The sequence below is a fragment of the Suricata suricatta genome, chromosome 6, assembly GCF_006229205.1.
Source record: "Suricata suricatta isolate VVHF042 chromosome 6, meerkat_22Aug2017_6uvM2_HiC, whole genome shotgun sequence".
Taxonomy (NCBI): domain Eukaryota; kingdom Metazoa; phylum Chordata; class Mammalia; order Carnivora; family Herpestidae; genus Suricata; species Suricata suricatta.
This window is the reverse complement of record NC_043705.1, coordinates 43,524,412-43,540,985: the sequence shown is the minus strand read 5'-3', so window position 1 is coordinate 43,540,985 and position 16,574 is coordinate 43,524,412. Positions and strand designations below refer to the sequence as shown.

The 16,574-nt window shown below is 38.1% G+C and overlaps 3 protein-coding genes across 5 annotated transcripts in view; 1 reads left to right on the top strand and 2 right to left on the bottom strand.

Annotated features, from left to right (window-relative positions):
- Positions 1 to 262, bottom strand: part of IPO11 (importin 11) — a 204,800-nt gene extending 204,538 nt beyond the window's left edge. Inside the window, exon 1 of the mRNA XM_029942304.1 lies at positions 241 to 262. The gene's annotated coding sequence lies outside the window, so the exon portion shown is untranslated. The remainder of the gene's footprint in view (positions 1 to 240) is intronic.
- Positions 263 to 467: 205 nt separating this feature from the next.
- Positions 468 to 11,832, top strand: DIMT1 (DIMT1 rRNA methyltransferase and ribosome maturation factor). Its single transcript, XM_029942301.1, has 12 exons — positions 468 to 665; positions 992 to 1,065; positions 2,438 to 2,524; positions 4,386 to 4,447; positions 4,531 to 4,624; positions 4,711 to 4,760; positions 5,830 to 5,953; positions 6,299 to 6,391; positions 7,414 to 7,478; positions 8,388 to 8,451; positions 9,681 to 9,787; positions 11,306 to 11,832. Exons 1-12 carry the CDS (start codon positions 587 to 589, stop codon positions 11,346 to 11,348), a joined length of 942 nt encoding a protein of 313 aa, XP_029798161.1. The 5' UTR covers positions 468 to 586; the 3' UTR covers positions 11,349 to 11,832.
- The window catches only part of KIF2A (kinesin family member 2A), a 68,524-nt gene continuing 61,583 nt past the window's right edge, over positions 9,634 to 16,574 (bottom strand). For all 3 annotated transcript variants that reach the window (XM_029942298.1, XM_029942299.1, XM_029942300.1), the window contains one exon: positions 9,634 to 14,990. In XM_029942298.1, coding sequence (XP_029798158.1) covers positions 14,905 to 14,990 — 86 coding nt within the window. In that variant the 3' untranslated portion in view covers positions 9,634 to 14,904. The remainder of the gene's footprint in view (positions 14,991 to 16,574) is intronic.

Sequence of the window (16,574 nt, the reverse complement as noted above, 5' to 3'; positions counted from 1 at the left end):
CTCCACAATACGAGAGGCGAACTCGCTCGCCCCCAGGAGCAAGCTCCTGAGGTCGAGATTTTACGTTTCGCACCCCAGAATTTGCTGGGAAACAGGAGCGAGGCGCATGACGAAAAGACAACTTCTTTGGATTTCAGCGATCCCAGAACCTGTCTTGAGAAAACAAACATCCACAATCCTAAAAGCATCACGTAACTTAAGCCGCCTGCGCAGCGTGGAGATCATTACCCTAAAACTTACTTGACCAACTCCGGGCGGGGTAGGCTAGAGAGGCCAGCTGCGATTCGAAACTAGCCAATCCTAACTGCCAGAATCGGCGGCGCGATGTCTTCTGGGATCCGTAGTCCCTCGAGTTAAGGGTTTCCGCCTGCTCATGACTACAATTCCCGGCGGCCACTGGGCTCCAAGGTCGGTCCCCTTCCGGGAGGCGGAGCCCAGGGCGAACGGAGGCCGCCCCCACAGCCCTCCCCCACGTGACGGAGAGTGGTGCAGGCACTTCCCAGGTGGCAAGTTCCCACGTGTGGTGCGGGGTGTCCGGCTTTGGTCCTCTCTGATCTCCAAGACCTGTAGAACCGGGCCCGTGGTGATGCCAAAGATCAAGCCGGGGACGAGCGGCCGGCGCCGCGATCGACTTGAGCAGAGCCGGGAGCTGAAGAGCGCCGGAGGTGGGGACAGCCGGGAGGGGGCTGTGCTCAGGTCCGATCACCAGGCAGAACCTAGTCCGGGGCGCGGACCCAGATCTGGGCCGGGACTGTGAGGCCGATGGCGTGGCCCTCCTGGATCGACGGTCGCAAGCCCTGAGCCGCCTCTTGCTTCCTTTCCTGCAGAAAGGGTGGCCGTAAGGCAGGGTGTCCCCTACGCTCCTACCATGACGTTTGGTGGCTCCGGTTGGCGCAGAAACCTTCCCCCAACCAGCCTGCTTTCGTCTCTGGAACGGTCTAATGTCTTACTTTTCGTTCGAAAATTAAGGCTCTTCCGTGTTTTCTTCCAGGACTCATGTTCAACACGGGGATTGGGCAGCATATTTTGAAAAATCCTCTCATTGTTAACAGCATTATCGATAAGGTGGGTGTGGAAGAGCAAAATAAGAGTTGTTGGGTTATTGATTTTGTTCTTAGGAATACTTCAGCGCACAGAGGATATGTCACAAAACAGATGTCCTATAAATAGTCGTATAATGAATCGAAGAACTGTCAAGGATTCAGACTGCCTTTGGCATGATCTGCTTCATTCTGTGGGTCTGGGTTGCTCCTGGCTCCAAATTCTGTCTTTCCGTAAATTATTTACTTCTTAGCTGGACATTTGTACTTGTTCAGTTACACATCACTATTATTATTCTATGCCTAATCACCTTTTCTAGACTCCATCTGTCAATTTTTATTTACTCCAGAGCCTCAAAAGATGTCTTAATGACAGCTGGGGAAGTTTTTTCCCCAGAGAACCTTATATGGTACAATCCAGTGCCTCGTAGAAAGTCTTCAGAGTATTCCTCCTGTATGGGTTATGGATGCTCTCTTACTATTCGGGATCATTGAGTGCTAGAACATGACATTTATGTGGTACAGAATACTTTTCCTGGTTACAAAGGAAGCGTCCTGGAGCTATAAAGAGAACATTATGTATTTAGAGGATCTCATCTTGACTTAGGGTCTTTTGCAAAATGAGGGCCTAATTTTTTAACCTTTTTGGCTCATGGATTTCCTTTGAGCATCTGATGAAAGGTGTGTACCCAAGGCACTGCAGCTTTGTGCATACAAACATGCAGGTTTGTGTACAATTTTTAAGTATTCCTATTCCTGGAACTATACTGACTTGAAAATTGAGAAATGCGGGTACAATATGCAACAATTCTCAACCATCATATACAGTCCTTTCTTGTTTGAACTTGTTGATAGTGACAGAGTTGGTAAAAAGATGCTGTTGGAATCATTTTAAGTTAGAAAACTGCCATTCCCAGAAAGAATTGCTATTCCTGCTTTTCTGACTCCTGTTTTCTGACTCCTAACTGGCCCAGCTTAAGACAGTTGATAGAGGGGCGCCTGGGTGACTAGTCGATTAAGCATCCGACTTCACCTCAGGTCATTATCTCACTGTCTGTGAGTCTGAGCCCCACGTCGGGCCCTGTGATGACAGCTCAGAGCCTGGAGTCTGCTTCACACTCTGTCTCCCTCTCTCTCTGCCCCACTCCTGCCTGGGCTCTGTCTCTCAAAAATGAATAAACGTTAAAAAGAAAATTTAATAAAAACAGGTAATAGATTTCCACTTGCACTTAATGTGAATTAGAAAAATTTGTTAATGCACAGATTGTGAAGGACTCTCATAACAGTGGAGCAAGAGTAAGATCTCTTAACCATATGCTTTGAAGCAAAGATAGGTATAAATTAAATGATGTGTTCAGATGTGCTAGTAAAGCTAACCTGGTGGTGCTTGCTTTCAGGCTGCCTTAAGACCAACTGATGTGGTGCTGGAAGTTGGACCTGGAACTGGCAATATGACTGTAAAATTGCTAGAAAAGGCAAAAAAGGTAAAGGGAATCTTGTGTTTTAGTATCAGAAATCATTCTGTCAGCAAGCTTACCTGGTTTACAAATAGAAATCTATTTTCATTAATTGTTGTTATTCTAACGCCAACCCTTGATCTTTTGCCAACAGCTTTATCCTAAAAAATATGGGCAACGGGTGCCTGGGTAAGTCAGTCGGTTAAGCATACAACTCTTGTTTTCAGCTGAGGTCATGATCTTGCGGTTCGTGGGATCGACCCCACATCAGGCTCTGTACTGATAGTATGGAGCCTCCAGGGGATTCTCTCTCTTTCCCTCTCCCTGCCCCTACCTTGCTTATTCTCTCTCAGAATAAGTAAATTTAAAAAAATAAATAAACTAGTTAAAAAAAATATATATGGGCAAGATGGATGAAAGTGTTCAAAAGATACAAACTTCCAGGTATAAAAAGAGTAAGTCCTAGGAATGGAATCTACAGCATGGTCACTATAATTAACAATATGTGTTTAGTGTGTTTTATACACATATGTATTTTTTAACATTTATTTATTTACTTTTGAGAAAAAGAGAAAACACACGGGAGGGATGGTGAAAGGGGAAGAGAGAGAGAGAGAATCCCAAGCAGTCTCTACACTGTCAGCACAGAGTGGGGCTCGAACTCATGTGAGATCATGACCTGAGCCAAAATCAAGAGTCAGACACTCAACTAACTGAGTCACCCAGGCACTCCTATAGTTGTATGTAAATTTTAAAGTTGCTAAGAGAGTAGATCTTAAAAGTTCTCATTACAAGAAAAATAAAATTTGGTTTTGGTTTAATTTTTTTAAACATTTTTTATTTATTATTGAGAGAGACAGAGAGACAGAGCACGAGCATGGGAAGGGCAGCGAGAGGGGGAGACATAGAATCTGAAGGAGTCTCCAGGCTCTGAGCTGTCAGCACAGAGCCTGACATGGGGCTTGAACCCACAAACCACGAGATCATGACCTGAGCCGAAGTCAGATGCTTAACCAACTGAGCCCCTCAAGACAAACAAAATTTATAACTGTGTGTGGTGATGGATGCTAACTAGACTTATTCACAATATATACATATTTTGCAATATACACACAGGTTATGCTATACACCTGAAACTAATACAATGTTGTATGTCAACTGTATCTTGATTTTAAAAAATGGGTAACAAAAAAGAAAATATAAAAAACATAACAAGAAAGAAAATATCAGATATATCAGTCAGGAAAACAGAAACCACATTACATATTTCAATATAGGGTATTTAATAGAGGAAATTTGTTAGATAGTTGTTAGATGACTAAAAGAATAAAATGGGAACACTGAAGTAACCCAAAAATAATTATTACAAAGAGGAGCTACCCGCTCTAGGCTCCAGGGGACAAAGCAAGGAGGCCGGAGTATTGGATGCTAGAGGAGCAGATCTGAAGAGCTGGAGCATGAGCCTCTGAGACTGGGATCCTGCCTGGCCGCTCTTGGTACCTTCTGTGTCTCATGGCTGACCCAATGTCCAATGAAATACATCCAAAATGTCATAATGGGGTTAAGGTTACACATTAGTGAAATGCCCACAGGCCAGCAACAGCAGAAGAGGTATTATGCAAAGACGTCAAGGGGCACAAGGAGGGAACTGTGTTACCAGAGCCCAGAAAGAAGGGGACCCTTTTAATAGGAGCCACTCAGAGTAGGGTCTGCTTATCTGAATGATGAGGGGTTTTTTGTTTGAAATAGTAGAGCATAAAGGAAGACATATTAATGGCAGAATTGGGAAAAGGAGCTTAATTCCTCTTAGTCATGTAAGAGTTACAATTGAGATGACAGATTTATACTCCATAATTAACCCCAAAATACTTTTTTTTAAAAAACGTAGGTAATTGCCTGTGAACTTGACCCAAGACTAGTAGCTGAACTTCACAAAAGAGTTCAGGGCACGTGAGTATGCAGGTTAGAATTCAAGTGCATTTCAACCTTGTGAAACAATATTCTTTTTGAATTGCTTTTTTTCTTATTATTAGGCCTCTGGCCAGCAAACTTCAAGTACTGGTGGGTGATGTCTTGAAAACAGATTTGCCATTCTTTGATGCCTGTGTGGCAAATTTGCCTTATCAGGTATGTTTTCAAATTTTGGGGAACATTATACAAACATGTTACTGTGGTGCGTCTTCCTCAGAAGTAACTCGTTAATTCTCTTACAGATCTCTTCCCCTTTTGTCTTCAAGCTGTTGCTGCACCGACCTTTTTTCAGGTTTGTGACAAAAGTCCAAAATTACTGCCATATCTTAGACCAAAGATGAAAGTTGATTCAATTCAAAAACTGTTGGAAAATCAAGAATGTGTTTCATAGAAAATAACTATTTGTATGGAGGTCTTTCTTTCCTTTTTTAATCAGTTGACATAGTTTTTTGGGGGAGATGCAGTCCTGCTTCTGATGCCAGGCAACTCTTCCCCTGTTTTCTAATACTCTTGCCATTAGTCCAGGTCATACTTCTTTTAATACCTTATGTCTACACAATTGCAGTGGTCTCCTATCTGGTCTCTAGAAGGATGTGTAACAGGGATTGTCAAACTGCAAGTCAAAAACCCATTAGTGGTTTAAATTTCTTGAGTCATGACCGTCATTTTGTTAATCATGGAATAGAGCATATCGGAGAGCATTCACTATGTGGCCCAGGTGATTATAATTTCATGAAACTTTGGCTTGAGTTACATAAACACACATATAATACAGATATTTGTGGCATGAGCTGCAATGTCTAATGTATTGCTTCGTCTGACTCATTGTCAAAAAGATTTGAAAGTTGAAGCCCAGCTTTGAAGATGCTCTTCTCCTGTTCAAGAGCCTCTGAAAATCCTCCCCACTGCTTCCCCCAAAAAAAGCCCATGTTCCTTACCTGTTATATCCAAAGGACGCCTAGGTCATAATCTGCCTCTCCCACCTCTCCTTCTGTAAGGGTGTTTGCTCCCCCGTAAATACTGCTGGGCTCCTGAGCCAATTTTGTTGGTTTGGGTTTTGTTTTCCTAAAAGGGGTAATGGGCTCGGGCTTATGCAAAATAATTTCTCATCTGATCACTGAAAGCTTACATATGCAAGGAGTTGGAGGCACAGCCATTATAAAATGAAAAGCCAGACGGATCATTTTATGGTAATAAAGCTAAATCTTGAACGTGTTCTGCCTTCTAAGCAGCTGAATGAATTCTCATTAACCACAGATCTTGCCCTGCTCTATTTTGCACCTAAGACAATTCACTGACGTTAAGATACATTTACAGTTAAAAGTGACCATTTTCCTTATTCTTTTCTATTGTCTCTTCAGGTGTGCTATACTTATGTTCCAAAGAGAATTTGCTCTCCGACTAGTTGCAAAGCCTGGAGATAAATTATACTGCAGACTCTCAATCAATACACAGCTATTAGCACGTGTGGACCATCTGATGAAAGTAAGCGACTGTCAGTGAAATAATGTGGCTTACCTCATCCTTGAGCAGCTAGCTGTGCCTTCTGTGAGGAAAGAATACTTAATGACTAATTTAAAATCGTTTAAAAAAAAAAGAGGGAGGTACCTGGGTGGTTCAGTTGGTTGAGTGTCCAGCTCTTGATTTCGGCTCAGGTCATGGTCCCAGGGTCATGAGATTGAGTCCTGCATCAGGCTCTGTTCTGAGAGTGGAGCCTGCTTTAGCCTCTCTCCCCCACCCTCTCCTCCTCTGCTCTCATAGGCGCATGCGCTCTCTTTCTCTCAAAAAAAAAAAAAAAACTGAGAGGATTCCTTATTTTCTGATTAATAGGTTGGAAAGAATAATTTCAGACCACCACCAAAGGTAGAATCCAGTGTCGTAAGAATAGAACCCAAGAATCCACCACCACCTATCAATTTTCAGGTGAGGTTAAAATACTAGGTCATTGAATAAAGTAGGAAAAAATGACCAAGCTGGGAGATGTAATGTGTCTAGCGACAGAAAATATTGACTCAACCTAAATGTCCAAGCAGGAAAATACTAATTATGACATCCGTGTAATTGACTAGATGGAATAATTGGATGTAAGATCATTGTGAAAAGCACAAAAAAGCATGTTAAATGTTTGCAAAAATGCAGATTAGAATGCCATTGCAGGGGCACCTGGTGGCTCAGTCAGTTAAACGCCTGGCTCTCGATCTCGGCTCAGATCATGGTACTCACGGTTCATGAGACTGAGCCCCACCCTAGGCTCTGTGCGGACAGCTCGGAGGCTGCTTGGGATTCTCTCGCTCCTTGTCTCTCTGTCCCAGCTTTGCTCGTTCTCTAGCTCTCAAAACAAAAAAAAAAGCCAGTGCATAATTGCATACTAAAGAGTATAGCTATGGAAAACATTTTTCTATTTGAATAAGACTTAGAAAACAAGATAAAATGAAGATAGTTGGATTTGAGTGATATTCTGGGTAACAGTTTTTAATCAAAATTCATGTTTCTGCACTTAGCGAAGAAGTTAGATCACTTGATGTAAAACCATACTGCAGCTGCTTTGGATAAAAACATGATTGCTTATGTGATCAGTAACTGGTGGTAAATGGAGTGGTCTGTTATCTCTTCAGGGTGGTTTACGTATATTGCACAGGCCATATTCTAAATCTTGTCTGATTTGAACGTTTTTTGAAAATGGTACTTTGGTTTTAATAAACATCATGTTATTTATTCAGATGTGGAACAATTTTTTCCTGATTTTTAAAACTGAGGACAAAATATTCAGTGAAGTACCCAAAAGTGCATAAATCAAGTACATATCTTACTTTTTTGCACGTCAGCCAGATCAAGATACAGAACTCCAGAAGGTTCTTTTCAGTTTTACCTGAAAAGACAAGACAGCACCTAGCAGACGTAGACAAGGTTTGATATTTTATAAGAAATGATCCATTTTGTTTCAGGAATGGGATGGCCTAGTAAGGATCACCTTTGTTAGGAAGAACAAGACACTGTCTGCAGCATTTAAGTGAGTGTTTTCTCATTTATGATATCATGAAGGACCAGTGCTGTAGAAACTGTGCCGTTAGAATTTGGTAACAGATACCTGAACAGGTACCCTAAGTTGTAATGATTATCCATGTCCAGATATACTTTACCTTTTTCACTAACTTGGTACTTTGGGAGGCAGGAAAATTTAACAAAGAAAGTTCCTAGGAATTTGCAACTAGATCAGGTTTTTTTGCAAAAGGGGGGGAAAAAACCCAAAACTGACCACACATCTGCCTTATTTTCCCTTGAAAAAATGGGGTAGTGGGCCCTTTCTACACTTGTGAAAAATTCATGCAATTTTGTTAATGGAAAAAAATTTTAAGGGCAAAAGAGAGGTTCTGAAAGCTGTAATTTCACTTTGTTTTTTTTTTGAGGTGATGTTTTTGTGGAGAGTCTAGAACTCCTTTAAGAATTTCAGAGAGGGGTGCCTGAGTGACTCAGCTGATTGAGCATCCAACTCTGGATTTCAGCTCAAGCCCCACTGTGGGGCTCTGCACTGGTGGCACAGAGCCTTTTTGGGATTCTCTCTCTTCCTCTCTGTCTCAAAAAAAAAAATCTAAAAAAAAAAAAAAAGAATTTCAGAGAGATTTATTAGAACTTCACTTTATAGGGGTGCCTGGTTGGCACAGTTGGTTCAGCATCCAACTCTTGATTTCAGTTTGTGATCTCACGGTTCATGAGATTCTAGTCCCACAACAGATCCCAGTCCCATGCCACTGACAGCATGGGAAACTTTAGTTTGTGATTGTTTCACAGGTTTAAATATTAACACTTTCTTAAAACTCTACCATGTGGAACATAGATTTAAATTTCTAATAAACTGAAAGGAAACTACTTATAATCTCTGATTTTGAAATAATAGTGATCTCACTTCCTTATGTTACAGGTCAAGTGCAGTGCAACAGCTATTGGAAAAAAACTACAGAATTCACTGTTCACTCCATAATATTGTAAGCAAAAAAAATTTGTGGTCTCTGTGGTTTCAATTTGCTGTTTTAAAATGCCCTCTACCTACTCTTTTTCATCTATCATCACTAGATTACTAATCCTATATATTCCATGGGATCCTTAAAAGTGGTATTTAACACAACCTTAATATTGAACTTTAGTAAGTCCATATTGCTGTGTATTCTTGGAACAGAGCTGAGCAGCCTGGATTACACCACTGCAGTTTAACTATACAGTTGCTCTTGGACATAAAAAGAGATTCAGTTGACTCGGAATTTTTCCAAAGCTTTAGACATGTGTAGCTTGCTCAGCTCAAATTATGTACCATTTGCTATGCTCTGAATTGTGATCATTCCTTGTTTGTTGCTCATGTAGCAATTCCAAATTTAAAGTTACCATTCTCAGTAATTTTTTTTTAATCCAGAAATTGATAGAAGTAGAATAAACTATAGGCTGAATAGCAGATTTTTGGTTGTGAGCCTCATGTCTCTTAATCTGTGCAGCACTTTCTTTAACCAATTCTGTATGTGGATAAGCACACCTACACATATCCTTATAATAATTATGTAATGTTTGATAATTTTTAAATTCAAATTAACAGCAGAAAGAGAAAAGCAAATTTCCATTGTATTTTTTGACTCAGATCTTATATGTCTTAATATATTGTTACCTTCATTTTCTCTTTTGTGGACAAAGTCATAAAACATCTGCGTAGGTAGGAAAATATTAATGGACAAAATCAAAACATCTGCCTAGGTAGGAAAATAATAACTGGATTGAGGAAAATCTTTGGAGAAAAAATGTGAGGTATGAAATACTTAATATTCTCAAGGGTTGGAGGTTATCTCTTTGAGAAAAATTGGCTGGTAAAATTAAATTTGTGCCAAGAAAACGTGAGATATTTTTAAAGGAGTAATATTATTGCTTTAAAATTTAGTTTATAGCTTGATTTATTGTGACCTAAAGTACTTGAACCCTGAAATGGATAACCAAGAATTTTCAAGAAAAAGGGGAGTATACATGATTAACTCAGTTTTCTGAATATTTGGTATATAGTGAAGAACAACCACCGAACTAATTAGTGGTCCAAGTCTTATCTGCACAAATAGGCTTTTCAAACTGTCACAAGCAGATAAATGTGACTTTTTATGTTACTGAACTAAACAAACAACAGTCAACGTGACTTCATTAAAGATATGTCTTTCATTTATTCTGAATCTTATATTGATAGATAATACCAGAAGATTTCAGCATAGCAGATAAAATACAGCAAATCCTAACCAGCACAGGTTTTAGTGACAAGCGGGCCCGTTCCATGGACATAGATGACTTCATCAGGTAATTACATTTTCCTTTTTTCCTAAGGTGTTTACATTTCTTTACTGTGACACCCTCAGATTAGAGATTTAAAGGCTTTTAAGCGGTATAAGGTGCTACCTGGAGTTATTGCATAGCACTTCCATGGCATGGAATAGTATTTGGTGTAGAAGATGGAGGCTAGTTAGCTGCAGCAGAATGAACATTTTAAGAACAGTAGTAAAGAACAGTCCGAGCCTGGAGATAGCCTCTGTGTCAATGTGTGTTGTGGTGTGTGTGCTCCTCCCCTTAAGCCTTTTTCCCAACTCCCATTCATAGTTAGTCTTAATAATGTGTCTTCCTGGTAGCCTGTAAGGTAGAAGAAGCATAATGCATATAGTTGGGTCTCTTCTTTTTCTCTGTTGGGAATAGCTATTGTTAAACAGATCTTATACATGAAATAATGCCAATTTACAATCATACCTGGTTTTCATTTCTAACTAACCAGCTTAATAAAATAGTTACTAGTTTTGTAGATGAGGCAAGTTCTACACACCTAAAATAAAAGGGTGTCATAATGGGCAATGCAGAACAAACTTGGTTTTCCTTACATTAAACAAGTAAGTCTTATGAAAGCAGAATAAGGCTTCAATTACCCAGGTAGTTATTAATCTATATTCACAGTTTTCAATCACTAACACTGATTTCATAAATAATAAACCATCACTGCACAGTTTTTGCCTGTTTAGCCAATTCATATTTAAAATTTCCATGTTCTAGGAGCTAAATAAAAAATGAGGGTAGACTGTTAGAAAAGGAATTGGCTGGACTTTTCTGAGCTGGAAACAGTTCTATATAACTAAGACAGATGGGGTTTATAGTTTATATTGGCATACTAGCAGAACTACCGAGTCTGTATCAGGGGTTAGTCATAGGAGTTGAAATTACTCATAAGAACGGATCTTCCATTTTTCAGACATTCTAATCCATCTTGAACTGTCCCTAGAGGCCATCCTGAAAATAATCTCAGGTCTAAATAGAAATGTTTCATCTTATTTTCTTTCATTTTCACCAAATTTCTTCAAGGTTATTAAGCACATTATGCAATTTGCTAACTAGGATCCAATAAATAATAGGTATCCAGAGAAAAGCAACATGTAAGTACTTAATCTGAACCTTAGTAATAATGAGCCCAGAGAAGAGAAGTGGACATGTAAGACTAGCCATTCATCTTTCTTCAGTCTCCAGTTCCAAACAGCTTCACAAGTGTCCGTGAGCTCTTATGCCTGGATAGTGGAGGTCTAAGAGAATTTGGTCAAATTTACCATGACTTAAGACATACGGGCTATGACAAAAGAGGCACCAAAATGATGTGATTTTAACCAATATATATCTTACAAATTTAACTGAAAAATAAAGTTTAATGACTAGTGTTAGGAGTGGGTGGGTTTCAGAGGTTTGCTGATGTGTTTGTTTAGAATTCGTGGTACAGGAACTATGCATTGTTACATGCTATAAATTATCTTTTCAATACCATCTCGTTTTGGTTTCTTTTTGCAGATTGCTACATGGCTTCAACGCAGAAGGTATACATTTTTCTTAGGTATCTGGAAAAGAATTCTTCAAACCCAAGAAAAAGAAGCCACCATTAAATACTTTTAATAGTTAGAGAAGATGAATTATGCTTTTGCTCCACTGGAACACTATGTGCTTGACTATTTTTGATGTAATACTACCACTGTCACCATTCATTACTCCGAATTTTTATGGTAGTCAATTCTAAGTACCCAAGGTTTTTTGGTTTTGGTTTTGGTGTGTTTTTAATACCTAACATAGGGCAGGGTCCAGTCTATACGTGATAATCTTGAAGGGCCGCAGGCACGCACAACTTTACACTTAAACTTATCATTTCTAACAGTTTATTGTATAAAGATGTTACTCTTCTATTTTCTATGTTATATATTACTATGAGGGCCTCTGTAGGCCTTTGTCCCTCAAATAGTCCAACAGTTAAAACATGCTTAACTCAGTTACATTTTCTCTATACCATTTTTTATTCATGTGCACAATAAAACACTTGTTCCTTATTTTGCTTCTCTCATTTTTTCTATTTATCTTATACAGCTGTCACTTCCCATACCTTTAAGTTGTCCTGTAGCATCCGAGTTCTAGATACGCATGAGTCTGCTACCGCCACCATGTGGTGGTGCCAGGCATAGTACTTCTGGGCATGATTTCCTCAACTGTGACATCAGGATGCTCAACCAGAACAAAATCAACTATAAGACAGTATTTTTTTTTCTTGGGGAAAGCCATTGGTTTAACAAAATGTCAAAAGTTTTTGTAAATCAAAACTGAGTATGAAGTTAAAATTCTGCCCTTCAACTTATTTAAAACAAACAAAACTCTCAACCAGCCATTTCCCCAGAACTACAGACTCCCAGTATTCATGTGACTTACAGAAAATTAAAAGTTCCAGTGCCTATTCACATACGGATGCAGAGTTATTTTTAAAATGTTAAAGCTATTTTTAAAATGTCAGGTTCAGAATTTTAACATACCATAAACAAATCTCAATTAGCTACTATGTTTAAATCATTATTAATGTCCTTTAATAAAGAATTATAAAAATAAAAATTATAGTAGCTAATTTTATGAGGAAATTAATAAAAATATCTTCATTAATAATTGGCTATTTTAAAACCTAACTTAATAGAAAGACTGCTTCCAAATTATTTCAACAGAGGTACACCGAGTAAACCTAGAAGAGAAGTTGTTTTGCCTTAACAGATTTTTGGGAAATCTGGATTCAAAATGATCTAGTAAAACATTCCTACATAAATAAAATAATTACTTAGGAATATCAGCTTTCAAGAAGTCTGAGAAAGTAAAGAATGTTTAATCCGGATCCAAAAAATTCTTTAAATAATAGCTGCATCAAGCTACTTTTGTTACATAAATATTAAATATACCTCAAGAGTAGGGTTTTGTAATATCACAAAACTACTTACTTTGCCAATCCATTTGTACCATCTCTATCCTTATAGGAATTCAGCTTTCCCTCTATTCCCTCTTCCCTCGTGAACTGAGTTTTAGTCCCTTTTTCTGGCCTTCAGTTTTCCCTATTTGTAAAACTGAACTATTGGATTATAACCACCCAGATCTCTTCTGGTACGAATTTTCTATAGACCTTGATTACTGATCAGAATGAAGCCATTCTAGTATAAGGCAGCATATTTGAACATAAGAAGACCTTCCAGAGATAGTACCCATCTTAATTAATAAATAAAGATTAATCTGTTGTGCTTTAGAATGAGCAAGTTCACATCTCTTTATTTCCCTCTGAAGGTTGGTTAGCCTCAAAAACTACCGTTAAATAAGCAGCCTCTGCAAGGTCAATACTAACTGCTCCATTCTTCCTCTTCTCTTTGAAATAAACACAAATAGAACATATCTTACAACTGCAAGAAAACCTGAGTCCCTTCCAAAACAAGGTGATTGTTCTGAAGTAAAGTATCTCTAAAACTCATTCCATAGATATCATTTATTAATAAGCACATTGTGAAAATCTACATTTAGTTCTAGATTTCAAGTTTACAGAGGAGCAATTCACCATGGTGTTAGGATTTCCCACAACTACTCTCTGGTTTCTATGAACAATGAAATAGGGAATCTGGCTCATGTGACTCTCTATTCATAGCTTCCCTTTAGCCCAAGTGAATGAGCAATAGTTCCTTTAGAGTAAATCAAAACAAGACAACCTTGGGAGATTTTTTTTTTTGTTGTTAATCTACCCCTGGACTCTATCCTAGGAACTAAGGGAAAGCTCCTAGAGAGATATATAAATCTTTTAACAAAATATTTACATGAAAAGTGGCCAGTTTTCTTCCTTAGAGTAGCAATCTGTAAAAATAAATGCCACCATTTAAAAAGCAGCATACCCAGACCAATTTATTGGTGAGAATTTGGCGATTCTCACCAAATAATGATGAAATATCACGTAGTAGGTAACGGATGGGGCTTGGGTTAGATCTGCCTTTTAATGCAAAGTCAACTCTTTTTTAGCTTAATTCTTTTTCAAGGGAATCATGTACTGTCTACACTTGGCTTAAACTAACAGCTCTATTATGGACTACTCTCAGTGTACATGTAAATATTCATGCATCAGAAGCCAATTTCCTTTACCAGTACATTTAAAAGGTACATTTTGGGGTGCTAATGGATACTTTAACTTAAGTAATGGTATTGGTAAGGATCAAATTGCACTATTAGTCCTGTTAATACCACACTGGAACACACACTGCATATATATGTATTATCCTAAGATAAAACTCTTCTCAGAATTTCATTACTTTTTATTATACACCAACTAGTTTATATTTTAGTTCTTTACAAAGAAAATGCTAAGAAAATTATAACCACGGTGTATGGTTTTAAAATCATAATTCCAGATTTCTTTACATGTAAGATGGAATGGTCCAGCAGCTATGTCCACTGTCACAGACTTTAGTTCCATTCAATGATATGGCACATCCTGCAAAATTAACTAGTCACACACAAAAAAATGTCTCAAATACAGTAAAAATGTACACACAATAAAGGTAATTTACAATGACAATTAAGGAATGTAATTTATCTTGGCTGTGCTTCAGAAATTTAGGGTCAAAAGCCTTATTAGTCAAGGCACAAAACAGGAAGAGGTGAGCACAGCTGACTCAAGGAGTGGGCAAGGTATGTACAATCACTGATGAGGTATGCATGCACGCAAAGGATTTGAAACTGCTCAGTCTTGCTACGAAAATTCAACCGAGTTAAAAGGAAATGCTGTGGCTTCCCCCTACTATTCACCTCTGGATCAAGTCCACAATCTTACTTCATCATACAGAAAATAAAACTGGCAAGGATCTCCAAAAGTAAATCACTGTTTGGGTAAATGAAACAAAATGCTTCACTATTCCCAATCTTGGTTGTGCCTCCTGGACTAGAAGCATTTTGTAGACAAAGGAGTGTTTCACAAAATTGAAATGTCATTCAGGTGAAGGGACAAGACATTTTCCACAGACACTTAAAATTTCAAACTTTCAAATGGCCCTTACAGCTGAACCACTGTATGTTACAGTAATGTGGGTTCTGGGGATCCTTTAGCAGCAAATGCTGATTTAAAGGGCACGGGGTCTCTTCGGATTGATTTGCTTGCTGGCCTGTTCTTCTTCTTGTAGAGCTGCACGAAAAGATTTCACTTTATCTTGGAAAAAAGAAAAGAACAAGAGAGTAAGTACTGCATTGCATGCAATACAGAGTATAATTTCATGGGTCCTATCAAGTCAGCTGTTTTACGTCATAACATTAACTAAGGATCTTTCCTTTTGTTCCTTGTGTCCAGAAACTCAGAACTAAATACAATAGTCAACAATAACAAGTTTCATTATCTACATATACCTGGTTTTTTTCTGTATCTTGACCAGGTTTTTTGTTCTGCTTGGCACATTTTACAGTGTTCAATTTTAGTTTATATGAGTTCCTTTTGGAGTGTAGACAGGTTATGTGTGTGTGTTAAATGCATATAGTCACGTCTAAAAGAACACTGAATATTTTTGATTTTAAGTAATCACTGTACCCAATGTGGGGTTCAAACTCACAACCTGGAGATCAAGAGTCACATGCTCTACTGACTGTGCCAGCCAGGCACCCTTAAGTCTTATTAAACTATAAAACTGACATTTCTTTAATCAATATATTAAGAAGGCTCTATTCCAAATGTCTACTTTAGTCCACTAAGCTATGAAATTTCAAAAGATGTTTGAGTTTTTAAAAGAAGTCTAATTTTGTATTGTAAAGGGGGATGGGGAAGGGGGATTATAGCATAATACATTTCTTGGTCTTACAAAGACAGAATCTTACTATTATATATTAATTCAGAGTCACATAAGAATAGGAAATAGGTAAATAAACTGACAGGTAAATAACAGCCGTGAAGATGAGAAATTCCTCATCTCCTTTCGTTAACAGTGGTTCTCAACCACAGGCGATGTCTCCCACCACCCACGCCCCAACATCTGATAATATCTAGGCATTTCTGTTTGTGTCAATGGGGGTAGTGGCCACTGTCCAACGGTGCTGGTAAGCACTGCACAATGCAGATGACAGCACTCGTAACAATCACTCAACTTAAAATGTACTCACAGTACAAAGGTTATGGCCTTTACAAGAAAAGAAATACGTATCAAGTTGGAATCTCAATTTATTTCCCTTCTTCAGAAGTAAAATGGTATTTAAAAAATTAACTGTTCTGAAATTTAGAAAGGAATTTAAGAACTTCTGGATCTCATACCAACATAAAGATAAAAGCTCTCACACTTCTTAAAGAATATAAAAATTATCTCTGAAGGGCAAAAAAAATTTTTTCTAAGAAAGGATAAATAATACAATAGCTAGAATAATACAATAGCTAGACAGTAATTTCTTCAAAGATACGGCTATGCTCGATATACGTAAGTCCTGAGAAAATTAAGGAAAGGAAGTCAACTAAATTGAGTACCACATATTACCAAGAAAAAAATTAGAATTCATTATGATCTGTTATGAACAGATAAACTGCTTGGGAGTTCTGACAGATTAGAAGAATGATCAAAACACTTTAAATCAAAGCTTGAGTATGAAGAACATGAAAAACAAAAATAAATTTTAGAAATCCTACAGTTTCACAATTCTGAATTGGGTAAATGGTCACTTCTGACTCTTTAAAGGTTATGTAAAGAACCAACTTCACAAAGACCCTATTTGAAAAACTTAGCCAGTTTGGTGCTAAAAGCTAGCTATTTCAATTGGG

What these genes read in the sequence shown, in the direction of transcription:
- DIMT1 (XM_029942301.1), top strand. Translation starts at nt 587, where the DNA reads ATGCCAAAGATCAAGCCGGGGACGAGCGGCCGGCGCCGCGATCGACTT. An exon ending in TGGCAAATTTGCCTTATCAG is followed by an intron (nt 4,625 to 4,710) that starts GTATGTTTTCAA and finishes ATTCTCTTACAG; the next exon opens with ATCTCTTCCCCTTTTGTCTT. An exon ending in CACCACCTATCAATTTTCAG is followed by an intron (nt 6,392 to 7,413) that starts GTGAGGTTAAAA and finishes ATTTTGTTTCAG; the next exon opens with GAATGGGATGGCCTAGTAAG.